Below are 19,795 nucleotides of genomic sequence, written 5' to 3' on the forward strand. Positions count from 1 at the left end.
TAGTGAGTTAAATGTGCACTACTGGCTTGATGTGAATATTTATGTATTATATTTTTGAGAAAAGGCCCTTATTTGAACATGGGTCCATGAAAGGCCTTGACTGCTTGATCAAAAATTATTATATCAGAGAGAGTCGCACTGCGCACGGCTGCGTTTATAATAATAAAAGTAAAGAAAAATGATGAAAAATAAATCGACAAAAATCGATTTCTAAAGAAGTATTCTGCCTGCGTCACCATTGTCACTCTATGTAATTTTTTGTACCTTTGGTGCCGTCTTCGCTGGAATGGCCCATATGTATGTACATAGGTTCATAGAATTATTGCCAAATTGTTGCTCACATTCGAGAAACAAAACCGCAGCTATTGCTTGAGGCTGCATAGCACCACGCTCTAGCGTTAATCGGCTAACACTTATATATGAAGCTGTGTGGAAGGTACATATGTATGTATGTGCGTGTCGTTGGACTCGCGTTTTCTGTCCTCTGCGGATTTCGTGTTAATGGGGGTGTTGCGATATGTTATGCCAGCGGTGGCAATTATGTAGATTACATACATATTAAAAAAAAAGCGTTTCCTTTTAAAAACAAAAATTGATAAAGACGAATTATGTAGTTCACACAAATATCAAACTTAATACTTTTTAATTAACCTAACGAAATTCGTATAATAAAATGCATTCTTATTTTCATTTTTCAATTTTCTAAATATTCAGGGTGTTAAAATTAAAATGGATGATGCTGGTAATATACTCGTTCGTCGCTATGCCAAAAGTAATGTCTACATTAAGAGCACAGCGAGTAACCCCAACGAGGAGACATCCATTGGTGCAGACATACTCAAATTGCCAAATCAAGCATTGGAAAGTGAAAAAATAGTCAAAGTAAGTATTGCATTGTTTTGAACTTAAATTAGCAGAGTACCCGACGTTTTTCGGGGTAAAGAAATTACTGCTTAAAAATTTTACTCATATTGGATGTGCCATGCCTCCTTACATAACTACTATCACAGGTATGTCTTCACCACATTCCAGAGTCGTGCGATTTATGGTTCTCTGAATGTAAAACATCTATGGAAGGTGTCATGCCCCTCTTGAAAAAAACTCATCCCCTTCTCGGTTACCCTATATGCGCCAACTATAGTAAAGTCAGTGAACAGATGGCAACCGACTTCAAAATATAGCTTTAAACCTTGTCCTGATCACCGTTTGACACCCATATTTTAGTATTTCATATAACTTGTGTGAAATTGATTTAAATTCGGCTTTTCTAACAGGTGGCAACCCTGTTCTAAATATATCCACAAACCTTCCCACGCCGAGGTCGCGTCGTAACTGATCTGCTAGAGAAGCTCAATAGATAAGGCTTCCGGGTGATTGCCTACTGAGATAACGTGGCACTTGGGTAAGAGGCGTATTTCTCTTTGCTTGAACTTGTTGACTAAGTGGTCTAAGAAAAAGACGAAGTTCGTCTTCTTCACCAAAAAGGAAGTATATACAGAATATGCCGCGTGACACTCCTGCCACTTGGTCTTGATTCAAGATAAGAATCTATAGAAGGCATCAGTGGCCCTATACTGCACCGGAAGGTAATTGTAAGGTTAGGTTAGTAACGGGGTTGATTGGAACTTTATCATGTTCACTAATTGTATTGTTTTGCGGATTGCGAATAGATACTAAATATTGTTATCAAATAATGATGACTGAGAAATGTTTAATGGGTAATATTTTTGAATAGAGCTTCCACCTCTTAAAAAATCATTTCCTAGAATAAATGTAAATGTAATGACGGAACGGAAAATAACATAAAACGAACGCGAAATGAGAAAAAACTAATAGAATTGCAACTTTTGGAAAACAAATCAACCAAACGATCTTTATTTCAACTCAATATAAAATTGCGACAAACCAATGGTATTCAGGAAAGCTTAAAAACGGTAATATTTTTAAGAGTTGCCAACTATTTGGTAGATCGTATTATATAATAAATGTAAATATTAAATATGAACTACAATGATACGAGTTGAAAGTGTTTTGAGAAAAAATTAATTAATAGGGTTGCCACCCTTTTTAATGAAACAAGCAAATTTTGGTAGCACAGCTAAAAATTAACATATTTATCCACCGAAGAGTGTTTTAAAATCTTTAAAACAGTAATATTTTTTAATAGATAGTTGCCACCTATTCAAAAATATATTCCCCTATAAATGTATATAAATAAATATAAATGCGGTCCGGAAAATATTGTATCAAAGAAAAGCTGTTCAAGAAAGCCTTAAAACAGTAATGTTTTTTTAAGGGTTAATGTTTCCAGTACAAGAATTTTTCTTAATCACTTCGGCAATAATTTAGGACTATTTCCCAAACTAGTCTCAAAATTGTCCTGAAATAGTCCTGAAGTGGTTATCAAAAAGGCGTGAACTTGTTCCGAAGGGATCTTGAACCAATCTTCAAACTGGCCCTTGCTAGTCCCAAAATGATTCCAAACTAGTCCCGAAATGGCGCTGAATTGCCCCGAAAAGAACCCGAACTTGTGGCGAAATAGTCCTGAAATAGTCTCAAATTGTACATAACTACGCCTTAAATGGCCTTTAAATAGCCGTAAACTATACCAGAATGTTCATTCGCGCACACAAGAAGCAATTTCAGATTTCTTGCTGGGTAACACCAGGGCAGTTACAAATTTTCCGCTGGGTTATCGCAAATTTTACCCGAAAGCTAAGCTGTTTACATGGTTATAAAAAAAAATGTACTTGAGTTTTTTGTTTGAGAAGGTTTTCATATATAAAATTCTAAAAATAGGCCCAGTATGGTAAACACTCGGATATAGTTAGTTAACTAAGCGTTGTATTTATTTCAGATTTTTCACAGACTTTTTCATACATACATTTTTTGATGATACGTAGGATTTTAAGATAAATAATTGTCATAAACATTACAACATTTTTTCCTTTTCTTCCCCACCAGTTATTCGATATGAAAAAGTTTCAATCAAATGTAAATCGTGAACTGCGACGCGCTTATCCCGATCGTCGACGCCTCGAAACACAATGCTTATCCGTAGTAGCCTTTGTCAAATCGGAGAATGATATACTAGATTGTCCCATCTGGGTGCTTATAGTAAATGTAGTCGCCATGGATATGTTGAAGAGCAAATTGCCACCAGGTAAGTGTATTGAAAGAATAATAAAAATAGTTACAAATTAAATTATTAAATAGAAATACCAATGAATATCTGACATAACCTGATGTATGTATGTATAGATATAGATACAAAGCTGCCAATTGTCATTGCAATAAAAACCCCCCGTCGTTGAACAATTCATTTGTGAAGTGCTGCAAAATGTTAGTAATTTATTAGGTTTGGCTGCGCTTGCGCTTCATCGTCGTAGTGAGTATATCTATAGCTGGCTAATGTCGTTGTAGTTAAATTGTTATAGTTGCATGAGGTTGAAAGTGCATGCATACATCTCATGCATCCGCACGAAGATCTCATTTTTGTTTGAATTGCGACGGAGTAGCAGCGAATAAACCTGCTTACATACCCACATACCTGCATATGAATGCATGTATGCGATATTTCTATTTTTCATTTATATCTTAATTTTTTTTTTTTGTAACTTCTTGCGTTTCACTCCCCATTTGCGAGACAAGCAGTTCAAGGTTGTTACCGCTCTCAAGCGCTGTGGTGCGCCGTTTGTTGCACCAATGCTGTTGCGGCTGCAGGCTGGCCTTTCGCTTTTGCGCGCAGCTACGAGCACACTTCTGTAACTATAAACTTTTAATGCACCTACTTTACATACATATGTATGTGTTTATGTAAAAAAGTCTGTGTGCTTATAAGAATGCAAAGCTACATTTTTTGCGGTAAATTTCAAATGCCAACAAGCGAACATTTTCATTTCGCTTTTAAAATGTCAAAGTGTCAGCTTCTGGCTTCTGTATCGAGCAAGATAAAGGGCGGCAAATAAAGAAATACACAGAATGCAGCATGCACGCCAACCGCATGCCACACGCACCACGAAACTATTGTCCCAAAGCATTTGTCTCATAAATCAAAAATCCATAAGTATGCGTAAGTGTATCCGTGCATCTACGCATCGAACGCATGTCAACGCATTCTAAATACATAGTCAATTGTAATGAAACAATAACAATGTGATAGCAGCAAAATAGCTGCAATAACCAATAGCATGCCAGCGCTGCGGCATAGCCTGCAAATTTACATATTTCTTGGTAGCAAAATCTACGGCGCACAATTGGCAGCAATAAATGATTTGTGTGTTTTCGAACAGCATCTAACATAACGAAATTCTACATTTTTCAGCTTGCTAAAATTTTATCGTTTTTTTTTTTTTTTTCTTTTATCACTACAGTGCAACGTCCAGTTGTGGACATTAAGAATCGCCCAAGAATTCCCATACCCGATGAAGATCCTTACAGTGTGGCCGGCAATGGTAGTGGCGGCAGTTCGGGCAGCTCTGGTTTCGGTGCTGGCAGCAGTTCGGGCCATCATCAGCAGCAGCAACAACAACAACAGTCAGCAGCTGGCATGGGCATTGGTTTGCATAGAGAGAATGGTGGCGTCGGCATCAATGGTGGAGCAGCTGTCGCCGGTCATGTGGCAGCCACACGTGAACAGTTGTTGTTGCAGACACAACAATTGGCACATAAGCGGAGCGAAAAGCCGCCGAAATTGCCGCCACGCGACAATATCTACGCACATGACATCATACCGAAGGTGAGTGTTGGCATAGGGAATGCCTGTGAAGTTGGCATACAAAATGACAAAAAAAAATATTTAAAAAAAAACATATTTTTTATGTTTTTGCCAAATTCATGCAGCATACGACATGTCGCAAAAGGCAAATAAAAAACTTTTCGGAGCAGCATTTCAATAGTTCTTGAGTTCCAAAGTACAAAATATCTGTAAAATTACGCTTAAAATATTTTTGTTTTAATAATAATATACATAAACTCTTCTGTTAGCTTTTAAAAGGTTCTAGAGTTCCTGAAAAGAAGAAAGCTCTGCAAATTTACGCCTGAATTTTTTTTTTCGAAAAACTTGAATATTTATTTTATTTATATTTGTTTATTTGATATTAAAAAACAAATACAAAAAAAAAATCTGTTAAATTACGCCCAAAAAATGTATTTTCAAAAAAAATCTAAAAAGTTTAATGTTTGAAAAAATTTTAATTAAAAACTATTGTGGGTAGCTTTACAACTGTTCTAGAGTTTACAAAAAGAAAAAAAGCTCTGCAAATTTACACGCAAAAAAAAATTTTTCAAAAAAGTCGAAAAAGTTGAATGTTTGAAAAAAATGAAAATGGCTCCAAGTATTTTTTCTAGAAAAAAAAGGAAAAAAAAGCTTTGAAAAAGAACGCCTAAAATAATTTTTTTCAAACAAGTCAAAAAAATTTTTGAAAAAAATTAAAATAAAAATTATTCTGGGTAGCTTTTGAACAGTTCTAGAGTTCCTGGAAAGAAAAAAAATTCTGCTAAATTACGCAAAAAAAAATGTTTTCAAAAGAGTAGAAAATGTATAAGTAAGTAAAAAAAAAGTCCCGCAAAATTTAGCCTAAAACTTTTTTTAAGTAGAAAAAGTTAAATGTTTGAAAAAAGTAAAAATAGTTCTGCGTAGCTCTTCAGTAGTACACAGTTCATGAAAAGGAGAAAAGAGTGCTGCAAAATTATGACATTTCTGAGATGTTATTGAAAATATATTTTTCTTATAAGCTTACGGTTATATTTTATCATTTTTCATTCTTTATCCCTACCTGTACCCTTTTCGTTCTAATGTAGAGGAAAATACGATTTCCGTGTGCAGTCTCCATTCACTTCAAAAATTTTTAAAAATTTTAATTCTTCCAAATACTTTCTGAATACTTGCGCTGTCAAGAGAGTCACCCAATGCATGTAAAACATCAGTACTTTTGAGTTATTTAAGATGTCCAAATCTGATCGTTTGAAGACCATTCAGTTCGTTTAAAGAAAGCAAATTTTTTTTGCCTGCTACCAAATTTTTTTGGCACTCCATTTGAAGCAAACAAAAAATATGTGTATATACTTGCATATGAATTTCGCGACAAGCTTCAGTATTTATAACCAAACTAAAAAGTAATTTTTTCTTTTTTTTTTCTTTTTAAAATTACAATGGGAACAAACTAAAGTGACAAACTTGTCTCTTAGCCTCCGATATTCCAATTGGAGTGTGTCAATGGGCGAAGCATATTTCGATTGTGATTACAATTTATTATTCTTAGCTGAAGTGGCTGCGGCATGGCATAGTTTGAACCGGCAGCAACAACAACAACAACAAGGCGTACAATTGGTAGCTGTAATGCACTAACTGTGTTGCCTTGTGCTGCTTGGTTTGTGTGTGTGCGCGCGCATGCGCAATAAATACAACATTCTTCGCATATTAATTACACGCGATATCAAACGGCAATTGCAGTTATTTTGACATACTTCCAACTAACTATATTTATAAGCACACATTTATGTACCTAGTGGGTATGTATGTAGGTACATAAACTACATTTCATACTTACTGGTATGAATATGAAGAACAAGTTTTGCATTGATATGCATTACATTGGATTGGCGTTGCAAAGCGGTCTGCGCTCATATTTTTTATTGCTTTGCAGTTGATCGACTCGGTGGTGCCCTTCTTCGCTTGAGGCGATTCAGTGGTTTGTTGAAATGCAACGAATTGCATTTTGTGCAATATGAAATATGTATTTGTAGTTAAAATAAAAATCCATACCTTCTCTTTAAACGTACATTAGAGTTAATAGCTAAGTAGCGTTATGCCGAAATCCCAAATAAATCAAACTTCTTTTTTTTGGCGCCAAGCTCGATTTAATTTGAAAAACGTTGATATAATCCGGTTAAGTCGCTATGAATTTGATTGCAAGTGCTTTGATATGATGAGCGATAAAATAGGAAGTACCTCTTAAGTGGGTTAGGACAAGTCGAAGCAAGGTCAGGTGGCTAGAGGTGCGCGCGACAGAATCAACGTTCGATTCCTCCCATAGCGCTGCACCGCGGTATCTAAAGCGATCTAATGTGCGTGGCGCTGCGACCTATATGGGAAGGCCTTTAATGTAGCTTAGTACTGCCAAGGGCGTTTTGTTCAAGACCGCAAATATATTAACAGTAGCACCACTCAAGTGTGCTCATCTGCGCTTATTCGCCCAGCGCACAGGCATTTGTTTCTGAGAAATTAATTTTACTGAGGTGATAGCGAAGGGAGCAGTGTTCCGTGTAGCACCTGGAGAGAGTTTTTGGAGTCATCTCTGCCTAAATTCAATAGTATCTTTCAAGCTTCTTTTGAAGGAGATATAAATCGTTTGGCTTGTCTCTGCCCTAGACATTCCATCCAGTGCCGGTTGAACATTTCTTTCTACCCAGTTGTTTATGGTCCCTTTTATGTATGCTTTGTGAGCCCACAAAAGGGTTCCGAACCATAAAATACTGAATTAGCTCCCTGTTTCGCTAGGGTCAGCCTCCTCATTGCCATCATGTCCCGGTACCTATCCTATTTGCAATATGGGGCCATTCGCGGATTTCATAAGGACCTTCATGTGACCCGCGATTTTCAGATCGGATCCAAGGCTGTGAGTGTATCAGCCGAACAGGTCTTCATAGCTCCTATAATTCCAATGCAAACCATTCTAAGAAATTTACTTAGTTTAGTGCTTGCGGTTCTTTGTGCTGACTTAGTCCACCATTCTAAAGAAGCATAGGTTACTATTGGCTTTAGGACAGTGTTTAATGAAAGTAAGGCCCCATAGTTTACCCAAAAGACGTGAATAGGCAAGGAAGGCCTTCATCGCCTTATTGATAACAGCATCCAAATATGCATTCCAGTTGAATACTTTATCAAGAGTTACCCAAGATATTTAGCTTCTATATCTGTGCCGCTCAAAGTCAGTTTTGTCGTAGATAATTTCGTCCCTCGAGTAAATGGAGCAATAATAGCTTTTGTAGGATTAATAGCACCGGCACACAAAAAAAATTGTGGTGTGTTCCAGACCCACCTACCGACATGTATTTCAACCCGCTAAATTCGAATCTTTGGTCCGTTTAACTCGTACACCCTCAAAATTCGAGTAAATTGGCATTTTTTCACAATTTTCGCAATTAACTCGAAATTTATGAGGTATACGAGTCAAACGAACCTCAGATACAGATTCATTGGGTCGAAATACATCTCGGTAGGTGGGTTTGGCTAAACACAGACACAACTTTATTGTTTATTTTTATTTTTTTTCGAATAACAGACGTCATTCCACCTCCTGGAGTGTGAGGTCGTTTCACGGAGTAGAGACAAGTGCAAGGATCATCTATGTCCAAGATAAGAGCCCATACACTTTCTGCCTCCCTCTGAGGGCACAATACGCCAATTATCTCTACGTCTATTTATCTCTATGTGTGAAGCGACAAGTGTTTTGTTTTCTTTTAATTTTGACTACCCCCGAAAACAGATGAAGGGCGTCGATTTACGATACACCTGTATTCTTTAAACTATAGCGCGGGTAGTGACTCTATCCAATGACTGGTTGCCATAAAGGCGTGAACGAAGTATTGATGGAAATTTTTTGGACCACACATTTGGTTTATGAGTTGTGGTTGAAAGGAGACTCCGTCACCTTGTCTCCAGGTTCACCCCGACACTAAAAGAATTGCCGCAATCCGCCTTGTTTATGACGCAGAGTATTTTATACCTAAATAGATCATAATGAATGTAGCTCTAAGTTCCATTGCGATAACTACATAAACTTTCAAGATATACAATTAAATTTTCCTCTTTCAGCCTGATTACGATGATATCGATGTGGATACCAGAATCAAATTGTCTCGTGGCAAATCAGACAAAGGCAAAGACAATAATAAGTATGGTAAGTGATTGAAGAACACTCGATATTTGAAATGCATACTTAACTGAAATAGTCTCTATTCGTAATGTTTCTTTTAGTCCACAGAGATCATTGGCTTCGTAGCAAATATTTCGAATAGGATAATTGACTAAATATGTGATTGCTCACTTAATTTTCTCATTTCAGATGATCCCTACTACTGCGGCTTACGTGCACGCGTACCGAACTTCGTGAAATCATCAAAATCCTCTAAGGAACATAAAGAGCACGGCACAAACGGCAGCATTGCCAATGGCACTATGAGCAACACTAACGGCAACTCCAATGGCAGCAACATGAACACGCTCAGCCAAAAGAAGAATTCCATGCTACACATGTCGATGACGGCGCCAAATTTGCAACATTCCATGCACGTGGCACCACCGCCACCACCACACATGCATCCTCATCACATTCAGCAACAGCAGTTAATGGCCGCCGCTGCGGCACATGCGGTACATCATCATCATCCAGCGGCGGCTACGATCGCACATCATCAGCATCATCTGCCACAGCATCCGATGTTTCAGACGCGCAGCTTTGAGAGCGGCATAGGTATTTATAGTAGTAGTAATAGTGGTTGTCAGCAGCAGTTGAACGCGGCCAATGCGAATTTTCTAATGGACCATCACAACAACAATAACAACAGCAAGAACCAATTGCATCCAGCACAGTCATCAACGCTACAAGCACATGCACAGTCACAAGTACAAGTACAAGCACAACAACAACAACAACAACAACAGAAACAACTGCACAATGCACTGCCACAGCTGCTGTCTGCCGCCGCGGCGCCAGTGCGCATGGCGGCAGACTCAGCTCATGGCATGGACGGACACGAACAAATACTTAACAAGCACAACAACAATAAAAATAAAAACCATAACAGTAGCTTACAATTTAAAGTAGAGCAGCAGCAACATCAACAACAACAACAACAACAACGACATCGACAGCAGCAGTCCTTACAGCAGCAAGCGCTTCAACGCCACCATCATCACCATCATCAGCGCCACACTGAACAGCATCACAATCCCAGCCACCACAATCACCGTCATCATAGTCGCAATTGCGCGCGGCGACAGCTGCCGACTGATATGGACGCCTGCTATGCGCCACTTCCAGCGCCGCTCACGCCAACCAAATTTCACCTCACTGACTCAGACTATCCCGACCCTGACCTAGATTACATTGACGCTCAGTCGCCGCCGCCGCCGCCGCCGCCCTTAACCGCGCATGCGCGCCCCAGTCGGTCACGCTTTCGTCGTATAAGCCGCGAATTGCAACAAACGCTCTCACCGCACCGCTTGCGCTCAAGTCGCTCACGACGCGACACAACCTGTGCGGTGGGCAGCAACTGCAATTGCGTTAGCTGTTATACGCTAGCGCCGCTTTTCGGCGTTGTTCAGCCAGCGCGGCCACCGCGCAGTCTCAGCCAGCAACAGTTGCGTTTGCATCAGCAACTAAGCGGCAGCTTAGCGGATATACCGCCGCCGCCTCCACCGCCGCCTTTGCAGTCAACGCAAATGCGTTCATCACAGAAAAACACTGGTTCTACGCCTAGCGATGTTGTGGAAAATGCCGGTGACAGCGCTGCAGTTGGTAGATGCGCCAACGCGAGCGGTTTGAATTTAGTGAAATGGTGCAGCGAAAGCGATATATCTTTGCTCAATCAGAGACACAAGCGCTATTTAGCACCCAGCGATACGTACACTTACGACGAAGGCTTCGGTGAGGCTGACGGCGAAGCAGATGATTTTTATGACGCGTATAGCGCGCGCAACAATGACTGTATTTATAAGCTTGAAAGTGATTACGCACCGCGCTACGCCAATGAGCTTGATTTCGATTGCGTGGAGCTTACGCCACATTACAGCGCGCGCAAAGCTGAGCAACCGATGGTGGATGCAAACAACAATCACGCAAGTACTAAAATCAGAAGTTACAATGAGCACGCTATGCAAACGCGACAATACGCCGCACGCCACTACCATGACAATACAGACTGGGACGCGCCACATTTGGACCGCCACACACAGAGATTGCGGCAACTGCGTTCACCACCGCCGCCACAGCCGCCCACCGAGAACAACACCGCTGATGAATTTAGCGCAGGCGATCGCATAAATGCCAGTAGATTTAGAGAGGAATTTGTACACTCCCCCGCGCTGCTGCGTCAAAAATCGATTTCAATCGAAAGTTTCTTCGAGCAACCCAACGAGGAGGGTTCTCTCTACATGTATGGTGGTCGAAAGCGTATCGTTAAGTCCCCATCTACCACAAATCTTTATGATCGATTACGCGCGCGCAACAAAAGCAGCCTAGCGCCACTGACACCCGTGAATGAGAGGCACGCGCGCAATACAAGCGACGACAACGATGGCTATGAAAAGGCGCGCCTTCGAAATTTACAAGAAAGAGAACTGCTTTACTTTCAGCGACACAAGCTGGGGTTGGGAATGCCAGAAAAGAGTGGCATAAAACCTCCAACAAAAACAACAGCCAGTGCAACGTCACAAACAGCAGCTTTGTTAGAACAGCCAGCGCTGCCGCCACCTCGTTGGCGTCGTAAGAATAGCAGTAATTGCAGTGGCAGCACGACAACAATAACACCAGTTGCACAGCCAGCTGCCAGTGCAGCGAAGGCAACAACTAATGACGCTCCACCGAGCGGCGGCAGCATTGTGGCAGCTACCAAAGCGGCCTTCGAAATGAAAGCGCAAATTCAGAAACGTCAGCAGGCGCAAATGAAACAAAAGCTCGAAGTTGAGCTCAAACAATTACAAAAACAAAAGCAACAGCAAAAGCACCAACAACACTTGAATAATTGCGAGAAGGCGGTGTCGAAAATGTCAAAGGATGCAGTGAAAGTGCAGCGCGTTACAAACGACACCAGCAATGCGCGAAGCAATGCTGCGATAAAGAACACAAATGCAACAACCACCGCAATAAAAAACTCGAGTTCGCTCCTTCCACTGCCTCTCACTGCAGGCGGCTATGGAGCAGCGACAAACCAACCGCAGGTACGATCGCAACAGCAAGGTCGTCTCAGCCGTGCGACTAGTCGTTTGGACGTTAGTGATATGGAATCGATTTATGGCTATTTGAAACCGCGTAAGCCGCGCAGCTTAAGTCTCAAAAAAATTCAAATACTCGATTATTGATGATGGAAGATGAGATACATGTACATATGTATTTTTACGCTGCAGCCGAAAATAAAATTTATAAGGACATCGAAATATAAACAGTACCCTTGTACAATTTGAAAATCTTGACAACTTCGACCTGCACGGCACTGCACTGCGACCTGACTGCGTACAACCAACCAAACAGCCAACCGAGAATCGAATATAAACTGTGAACTAGAAATAACAGATTTCCAAATAGGTTTGACTTCATTCTCGACTACCAATGTTATACCTTTATTTAATTTAGGGTTATGGTATTGTTTTTTGGGTTTTGGTAGATTTTGAATTTATAAATTTAAACCAGTTTTGGTCATTTGAATAAGTCTTCGCGCAAACACGTGTCGAATTTTTCATTCGACAGGAATTTTTATACGCGAACCCACCGAATATTTATTAAAAAAAAACATTTTTTTATTTTGAGAAAGATTCCATAATTTACCTAAAATAAATCGCGAAGAGTCCTGCAAAAATCCCGTACAGCACATCAAAAATCCCGAGAAAGTTTCGAAAAGTATTTTCTCGAAAAACTTAATATCTAGTTGATTAAGTTATTTGAGGTTGCAGCGTATGCTACCATGCAAAAGCATAGAGACGCACATGAGCTGAAAAAGCGCGTTGTCGTACCACTGGCGGAAGCCATTTGTCTCCTTCCTTCCATTAAAAACTGAGAATGTTCGCTGAGCTCAGACCGACTAACTAATCTACAAAGTACTTGTTGAAGGTGTAATTGCGCGTCTTGGCTAGGGCGGGATAGACAGTGACATGGATACTCTCCAAGATAGAGCGGTACTCGAAATGTAGAGCGGTCCTTCCATTATACTCGCTTTACACTCCTTGCATAGATCCATAAGAACGGAATTTCTGTTGTCCGTGCTGATGTGGCCATCTTTAAGCATCCTCGCTGAACGTCTTCGCGGTGCTGTTGGCCATCGATTAACGGTAGGAGAGTGAGGAATCCCAGTACCACGCGAGGTGTAATCCAGAGATCGTTGTCTCGTGGAAGCCGTCGGTGGTTTGTCTTTCCCTCATTTCCGTACGCGTCGCTCGTCGGTGACGGCAAAGACTCCCATGGTCCCCTTAAGACAGGTTTTTTGTTCCTGCGTCAGTCGGTTATGTGGGATAATCCCTAGTTTTTGGTTGACCTTAGGGGCGCCCTTCGGTCTGACGTAGAGCAAAACTTACCCTCGAGGTTTTTTGAGCCTACGGGTTCTGATTGAGGTAATTTTCCTTTGCTACAACCTTTTAAGGAGCGTTTCGTGCAGGAGTGGTCCTCTGCTTGTCCGTAGAGGACTTGGATTCGGGGGTTTAGTCCTACCGGCTTCCGTAGAACATAGCTTTCGCTCTGAGGGCTTTAACCTTTCCTCCAGCCGTCGAGGCGGTTCCACATGCCAGACAAAACGGTTCAGATGGTCTGTTGTGTTGACCGAAAAAAAGTCATGCAATGTCCGAAATGCACTTCTTTCTGAACGATCATAAAATGTATCGCTCCATGACCCTAAAGCTTCGAGGGCAACATTATATAGCAACTAGTTTTAAATAAATAACATACTTCACCTCTTACTCTACCAAAGGTCTCCCCGCTCGTCCTACCCGACCTTCCAGTGTTAAGACTTTATCTGTTCAAGGAAAAACATCTTGGGTATGGAAAACCTTTGCGAGCAGATAATGGCGTCGGTGCAGATACCGAACCCACGTATGTACTTAAGAGTATTTTGTCAGCTAAAAATTCTGGTTTTGTAGCCTTTTCGAAGACGTAGTCTTATCCACTTTACATATACTTATGTACTACTATAAACTAAAAAATAAAAATAAGAATTTAAGGAAAAAGCTTCGCATCATTACAACACAAAAACCGTCAGTTCAACCGAACAAGATCTTTAATCCCATATTCGTTGACGTATTGTATATAATCTTGTAAATATGTTTCAGATAAAGTATACATAAGTAATATTAGTTTTTTTTTAGCCTAACCGCGTAAAATATTTGCTTTTAAGCAGGCGTATGAAATTAAAATAATAAGTATTACGAATTTTATTTAAAAAATAATAATGTTATTGTTTTGCGGACCTGGACCGGGACCTGGACATTTGTATTGTAGTTAGACATATCCTTAAATAAAAGCGTTGTATAACTGCTATGCTTTCACCTACACATTCCTCACTATTCTTGTTTTATGTTAAATGCCAGTCTTGGTATTTATTAATTTTTATTCACTCTTTCAGATGCCGATTTAGTTGAATCACCATATAATCACATCTATGGTCGCTTGCCACTGCCAACGCGTGGCTATGTGCCCACACCCCGCACCATGTACATTGGGGAATGGGATTGAAGAGGAAATGGAATGGTGGTGGATGGGAAGGAGATCGGAAATAACGACACATGCAAATATATGTATGCATAAATATGTAACTGTATACATATGTTAACGCTATATTCTTATTGCATAAGTGTTTATATACATACATAGATACCTACATATATATTCGTATTAGATTATGCTATATGTATGCAAACATTATTAACTAATTATAAGCGAAAGAAAATTTAGTGCTTAGTGTAAAGTATTTAAAAACCATATGTATGTATGTTTTTAAAATATATGTACATTCAAACATTTGCATAGCTCTAAGAAAAAAAAAGTATTTTAAAAAATTGGCCTTGAAAACTTTATATGTATTTTTGTATGTGTATTAGGGTGCATCGGTAATATTTTTGAGCAATCCTTTCATGCTAGAACTATTCAATAATCATAAATGTTTTTTTGGAATAAATAATTTTAAAAACCAATTTTATTAAGAAACTCGATTTTCGTGCGACTTTTCAAATCAATCCAGCTTACGTAAATCTTAATATTTTTCCAAAATAATTTGACAGAAGTCTTGAAATATAATACATTTTAAAATTTTTCGGAAAATCCCGCGATTTTTTTTTGTTGGGGCACCCTAACATACATATCACTTTTAAAAATACACACAGAATATTCTTTGACTTGATCATAATTTTGATATTTACAAATATTTTAGATACTTACGCACTTAATTTACACGGTTCTACTCGTTGTACGCATCTTCTTGTAATTTTTTATACATTTTAACCAACAATTTTCAACAAAATTTGTAACATAACATTCAGGAAGAGTGCCGTGAAAATTTGCAGCGATATGTGAAAAACTTTTTCTTTAAAGCTTTGCTGACAAGATTTCATAGTCGCATTTTTTTCTCAGGCTGGTTTAAACCCTTTCGGAAATTTAATACTATGCTCAAATAGTCAACTAAATCACCTAAATTTAGGCACACACAAATCAAGCTTTCGATTTTGATAATGACGCCAAATAGAATTGGCTTAGCCAATTAGCAGTTATAATGTTTTTAATTTTGGCATTAAAATATTTTTATGCATAATTTAAATTTTTGCTTCTAAAAGTTTATTTAAGGTCTAATTTGTATTAAAAATTTGCTAAATTTTTTCTATGCTGCGTTTGGAGCCAGATTTTTTTCACTTCTTTTGATGGAAAACAACCCTAATGCCAGATTTTCACTTGGCCACTTCCACTGAATTAACGAAAATGACAGAAAAAAACAATTTCAAAATTACATTGGAAAACACATTATATGAGTTTACTTATTAATTTGATTTCAACTACATATGCTCCATCGACAAGAAAGAGAACCAACACGAAATATGCTTCCGACTTACTTACTTTATCTTGTATGAGTTAATACCCAAATTTTCTATTAAAAATTTTGTAATTTAGTGCCCAATGGCATTCATGGCAACATGTATTCGGCTCATTTGTTACAGCCTGCAATTAAAATTACTTTTCTGAAATTTACTTAAATGCGAAACAAGTCGAATGCCAAATTTCCACTAGGCACTGAATAACAAAAATTACAAAACAAATTATTCCATTTCAAAATGGCATATGAGGACAGACTTAATGGCTTTTATTTTTAGCGTACAAGTATTTTACTAGTTGATTTTTGAACTCTAGGGCGGCGGTAAGTAAAGCCTACATAAATGTCGTATATTCGTTCTATTTTATGTCTGCAGATTGAAGGCGAAATATCGACAAAAATAAAATTGAAGGTATATAAGAAAATTAGTTTTGTTTGTTTTATTTACCCACGGCTCAGAAATCAACTAATAATTTACAATAAACGGCCAAAACACACCTTATCATATCTAATAGCATTTTTATCGCCAAAGTTTGTTATTAAAATTTGTGTCATTTAATGACCAGCGGTAGTCTGCCATAAAAGGACGAATCTGTCCCAAAGAATAGTTTTTTTTTTTGTTTGATAAATTCAGTTTAATTAACAGCATTGAATAAAACTTCTTAATTGCTTAATTTAGCTGTCTACCTGAGCAGCGTATTAGGTTACATACATATGTATGATAAAATTGCGATTTCAAAACCAGTTCTGTTCTGAAACTGAATTTTCTTTTACGGGCATTGATGTATAGCTAATTAAATCCCGACTCCCCTTGGTACTTCCATGAATTATGTAAACAGATAACTTATTGAGAAAGGTGTCTTTTAAATCCGTTGTTACCAATGCATTAAGGTTTACTCATTGCTTTAGTTTTTTAATTTCTCACCACTATACCACTAAACAGAAATTGAAATTGAAATTTGAAATCAGCGTTAGTGTTTTGAAAGTCTTTTATAGAAAAACTGACCAACTTGCGTTAAAATGTGTTTGATAGTTTCATTTTTTTGTTTTAAGCTTAAATGAAGAGTAATCAACTTAAGTATATAAGCTAATCGCCATTGTTTATATTCAGTAGTCAATAAGGTCTACTTAGGGTAAGTTTTTGTAAATTAATTTAATTTTTCTTTTAATTATAGGTCCCATATACTATGTAGCTTATTTGGCAGCCATAAGCCAAATTTTTAAAAATTTATATGTCTAAATACATACATAATTATATGAAAGAATATTATTATACATAAAATGTGTTCTATGTGCATTGGACCTTATCACCTTACAAGCAAGGCAATTTTGAAAAATATTTTTTTTTGCGAATCTAGGGTTTTGGCCTTTTTATATTTCTCCGTGAAACCTACTACAATTTTTTAACGTTTGGCTGGCATGTTAGGGTTATAAGAACTATGGTCTGTGGCTCGTTTCTGTAACTCTTCTCGACCGATTATTTCTATTGTGGTACGACTGCAAATGCCGGAGATTTGACGAAAAATGTAGAATGACGACCCTTACGTTCGGCAAAAAAAAACAAGAAATCTAAATTGCCTTGCAAAAACACTTTACGATTGGAAGGTGTACGGCGATCTTTTTTCTGGTACAGTCTAATGTACATACCATGTATGTATGTGCATAGTTTGTATTAAAATCAAAAGCAGTTTTCTTTCTAATGAATAAAAAAATTTGAGAATATGAAAATTACTGCATTATACATATATTTATGTACGTATGTATTTCTATGTAGTTATGTATCTTTTTTAAATCGATTGCATATACACACATACATACACATACAAACATATACAAACACAAAAATAGCTGATTTGTTAGTAAATAATGGGCTTTGTATATATGTATTACTTAAAATTAGATCATCAAAACTTGCAACTATTACTGCAATATGCCGCGTGCAAACTGCTTAATGCTTAATAATATTTTAATAAATAATCAGTCTACTATATGAAAAATATATGTATACACACATTTGTACTTATAATTGGCATTGTTTATAAATATTTTTTTTTTTTAAATTAGAATAAGTACAGTTCCATATCATGATGTCAGTGGTAATGGAACAAATTAAACTTTAGAAACGGAATACATAAAATAAAAATATGTATACACACTTATGCATGTTGTATATATTTATGTCAGTATATAATACGCATGACTTTATGAATAAAGTAAAAAAACACGATTGTTTATTTTTTTTTTTTGGTCACTTTATTTTAAATATAATACGCATATGCATAATAAGTAAATTCTTTGAATGCTCAAATTATTATCTACAAGTTCTTTTTGTGTGTAGTGTATTATCAAATTTATACACAAATGTAGTATACCTTCCTGTAAACATTTCAAGTACTTACATATTTAAGTTGTATACGTTTTTGTATGTTACACACATTTTATTTGAAACAATGTAAACATAATACAGAATAAAATATATTTAGTATAAAGAAATTTGCATTTTTATTCAATTGAAAATTCCCAAAGCCAAAAATTTCGCGTAAGAGTTCATTCGGCTACCGCAAAGGCCCAATGCGATGCCCAGGCGTTGTTCCTATGCCTATTTATATATGTATGTCTTTGAACCATTCTGATTCTCTAGCGAATCCTAGCAGTCCTTCCAGTGGAGCATTTCCTAAGATACATATCAAGGCTCTCGAAGTAGTGATCCCCAACACGAAGTGCTAGACAGATTCTATCTCCTCCTCATCTATGCAGCTTCTGCAGAAATCGTTATACGGGACTCCGAACTTGGCGGCCTAATGTTTGGATTGTTTATTGTGGGATCTATTTTTGGTTGCTGCCCTGGTTACTCTCCTAACTTCTGAAGATAGAAATCGCAGGGGGAGGTTTTACAATCTGGATTGTTTCCCCAAGTCCTATATCAGATCCCTTTGTAGCACATCCTTCCGCTTCCTCATTACCCGGGATACCACTATGTCCTGAGGCCCAGTAAATATAGGGATCTTCGGTATTCCTATATGTCCCATATCAAGTTAGTCGTTGGCGACCCTAAGGCTTTGATGGCAGCTTGACTGTCAAAAATGAAGGCAAATTTATATGGAGCTATATATATAGGTGGAACGTGCTCACTAGTTTTGTCGCCATGTCGATTGCATACATCTCAGCCTGAAAAAACTGCTGAGAGAAGACGCCAGATCCGGTTCCTATGTCCATTTGTGAGCCATCTGTGAAAGTCATTTCTTTTGTGAAAATGGATATCGAAGCTCCGATCGATGTCAGTTTCCGTGACCTGATAATCACAGCTTCTGTACTCCACCCACTCTATCGAAGATGGTGGCGTGAAACTTTCAAGTCGTTCGCAGCATGTTAGACGCCTAAAGTCGGATAGAAGCCACGGCACTTTTAACATGCAGGTCTATGGGTCCTGGGGCATTGAGCAAAGCACCTCGTTGTGCATAGGCATGCTTGTCGTTGCACCTTTTGCAGGTCGAGTACATAGGATTCGGCGTCGACCGCCTCACACCATACCAGCGTGCCATAGGTGAGAGGAGGTCTAACTACCGCTTTATAAATCCAGTGTATTATATGCGATCGTAGCCTCTAGTCTATCCCAATCGTAGCTTTACAGGAGTAGAGCGCATTAAGCTCTTCGGTGTTCCTTTTCTAAGATCGTTTGGAGTCGAGAATAACCCCCAAGAACTTTGCTTCTTTTGACAATTTAAGATTTGCTCCACTGAGAGACGGAGTTCGAAATTTGTCTACCTTATATCACTTGGTGAATAGGACAAGTTCGGTTTTGGAGATGTTAACCCCTAGAACGTTTCTTTGTGCCTACCCTGCCAGATCGTTAATTGCAGATTGGAGAATGTAGAGATTACACAATATTGCCAGAGAACGTATATGAGTATATACGTTCTCTGGTATAGGTAACGGGTGATTTTTTTGAGGTTAGGATTTTCATGCATTAGTATTTGACAGATCACGTGGGATTTCAGACATGGTGTCA

The 19,795-nt window shown here is 38.2% G+C and overlaps 1 protein-coding gene and 1 long non-coding RNA gene across 2 annotated transcripts in view; one reads left to right on the top strand and one right to left on the bottom strand.

Annotated features, from left to right (window-relative positions):
- The window catches only part of LOC118743127, a gene marked incomplete in the record, with an annotated part of 118,629 nt that extends 101,521 nt beyond the window's left edge, over positions 1-17,108 (top strand). Inside the window, 6 exon segments of the mRNA XM_036475648.1 lie at positions 715-882; positions 2,965-3,163; positions 4,374-4,738; positions 8,819-8,903; positions 9,069-9,476; positions 14,332-17,108. Coding sequence (XP_036331541.1) covers positions 715-882; positions 2,965-3,163; positions 4,374-4,738; positions 8,819-8,903; positions 9,069-9,476; positions 14,332-14,441 — 1,335 coding nt within the window.
- Positions 17,109-17,831: 723 nt separating this feature from the next.
- LOC118743128 lies at positions 17,832-19,162 on the bottom strand. Its single transcript, XR_004993428.1, has 2 exons — positions 18,919-19,162; positions 17,832-18,860 (listed from the first exon to the last, which is right to left on the bottom strand). It is a non-coding gene; the product is annotated as an uncharacterized LOC118743128 (long non-coding RNA).
- Between the last annotated feature and the right edge of the window lie 633 nt (positions 19,163-19,795).

This window comes from Rhagoletis pomonella, unplaced genomic scaffold (assembly GCF_013731165.1).
Source record: "Rhagoletis pomonella isolate Grant_MI unplaced genomic scaffold, Rhpom_1.0 Rhpom_scaffold_00007, whole genome shotgun sequence".
NCBI classification, from domain to species: domain Eukaryota; kingdom Metazoa; phylum Arthropoda; class Insecta; order Diptera; family Tephritidae; genus Rhagoletis; species Rhagoletis pomonella.